General features: G+C 25.1%; 1 protein-coding gene across 1 annotated transcript; it reads right to left on the reverse strand.

Annotated features, from left to right (window-relative positions):
* Nucleotides 1-11: 11 nt before the first annotated feature.
* On the reverse strand, nt 12-1631 carry LOC106792945 (protein TIC 214-like; the record flags this gene model as incomplete). The annotated part of the gene is made up of 1 exon (XM_014759477.1): nt 12-1631. A coding segment is annotated over one exon (1620 nt), but the record flags the coding sequence as incomplete, so codon positions are not given.
* Between the last annotated feature and the right edge of the window lie 6 nt (nt 1632-1637).

Here is a 1637-nt window from a genome sequence, read left to right on the forward strand (position 1 = left end):
TTTTTTTTTTTCTTTCTGTTGATATTTTTATTTTCATTAAAATTTTCACTTACATTATAATTTGAAAAAAGAAGATTAATTGGTATAATCCAAGGTTTCAGTTTATATGCATTATAAAATAAAAAAAATTCGGAGAAAAACCAAGATTCCAGATTTGGTATGAGATGACTTAGTATTTCTTCGTTCATTCCCATCCAATCAAAAAGGTTTTTTTTTTGATCGGATCCCCCGATTTCTTGATAAATTGTACTATAAAAAACACTTTTATTATCAATTTGATCAAGAATTTTAGAATTCTTAGATTTAGTTTTAGTATTCTCATTCATGCTAGTACTGATATCGACCCAGGCCTCAATGTCGACTTTTTTTCTAAGACAAAAATGGAGCATTTTCAAATCAAAATATTTTCTATCTGTATTTTTCTCTATATCCTTAATATTCTTTATTCCTAAATTTTTAGTGATAGAAATATTACACCACATGTCAATTAATTCGTCTTTATTTATGTTGTAATTATAAGCATAAGAGAATTCATCGTTCTTATCTTCATAATAAAAAAAATTATATGATAAAACATCATATCTATAGTTTTTTTTTAAATTATCTTTTTTATCTGGCAAGACCAATAAATCGTTTTCAGAATTATTTGTATTTTTGGAATTAATTAATTGTTCTTTTTGATCTGAATTGCTTTTGTTTTTTTGAAAATTGCTATTTTCAACCTCACAATGTTCAGTTACTCTATTTCGCCATTTTTGTGGTACTAATCGAGACCATTTTATCTGAGGTAAATCGTATTGATAATTATTTTTCAATTTTAACCAGTTTTTCCATTGGTTCATTTCAGAATTCGTAAGTTTTTTAGTCTTTAGCTTGGAATGAGCTATTCCTTGGGTTCCAAAATAATCTTTTATTTCATTTTTAAGAAATAAAGATATTCCACGATACTGAAGGACAGATCTTAACTTAGATAAGTTAAGAATTTTTGCTTGGGATAATTTATAAAATACATAGGCTTGTGACAAAAAAGAAAAATCAGAAATAATTTTCGAATTCTTAGTAAGATTACTATTACTAAGAAAAGGCAAAATTTGGTTTTTTATAGTCGAAATTATATTTTTATTTTGTTTATTAATCCTTTCAGGATTTTTTTCATTATTGTAAATGGATTTATCAATCCAAATTTTTGTTGATTCAAGAAAAAGTTGTGTATTAATTCTAGGAATATTAATGATATATAGAAATATATCTACGTATATCCTTTCTCTAAAAAATTTCAAAATATAATTTGATTTACGGATTAATCGAGCATTTCTTCTTTTTAATATTTGACCAATACTTTTTGGCGATTTGAATTTCGTAGTACCATAACGTGTTTGGTTAGGACTAATATTTTTTTTGATATTGTCTTTTGAAATTTTTTCTATTTGATTTTTGATTATCCTTGTTCTATTAGCTAAATCTTTCATTTTTTGTTCTGTCATTGAAGAATTTGTCCGATTTAGGAATCGGGTTTGAATGGATGATTCAATAGCCATATGCCTATTGATTATCGAATCTTTTTCTTTTTTTCTTTCACTAAATTCTTCTCTCAATCCAAATACTAGAATTGGATTTACGGTTGACATTTTTTTTTT

This window comes from Polistes canadensis, unplaced genomic scaffold (assembly GCF_001313835.1).
Source record: "Polistes canadensis isolate GaletaPanama2010 unplaced genomic scaffold, ASM131383v1 scaffold_2350, whole genome shotgun sequence".
Taxonomy (NCBI): domain Eukaryota; kingdom Metazoa; phylum Arthropoda; class Insecta; order Hymenoptera; family Vespidae; genus Polistes; species Polistes canadensis.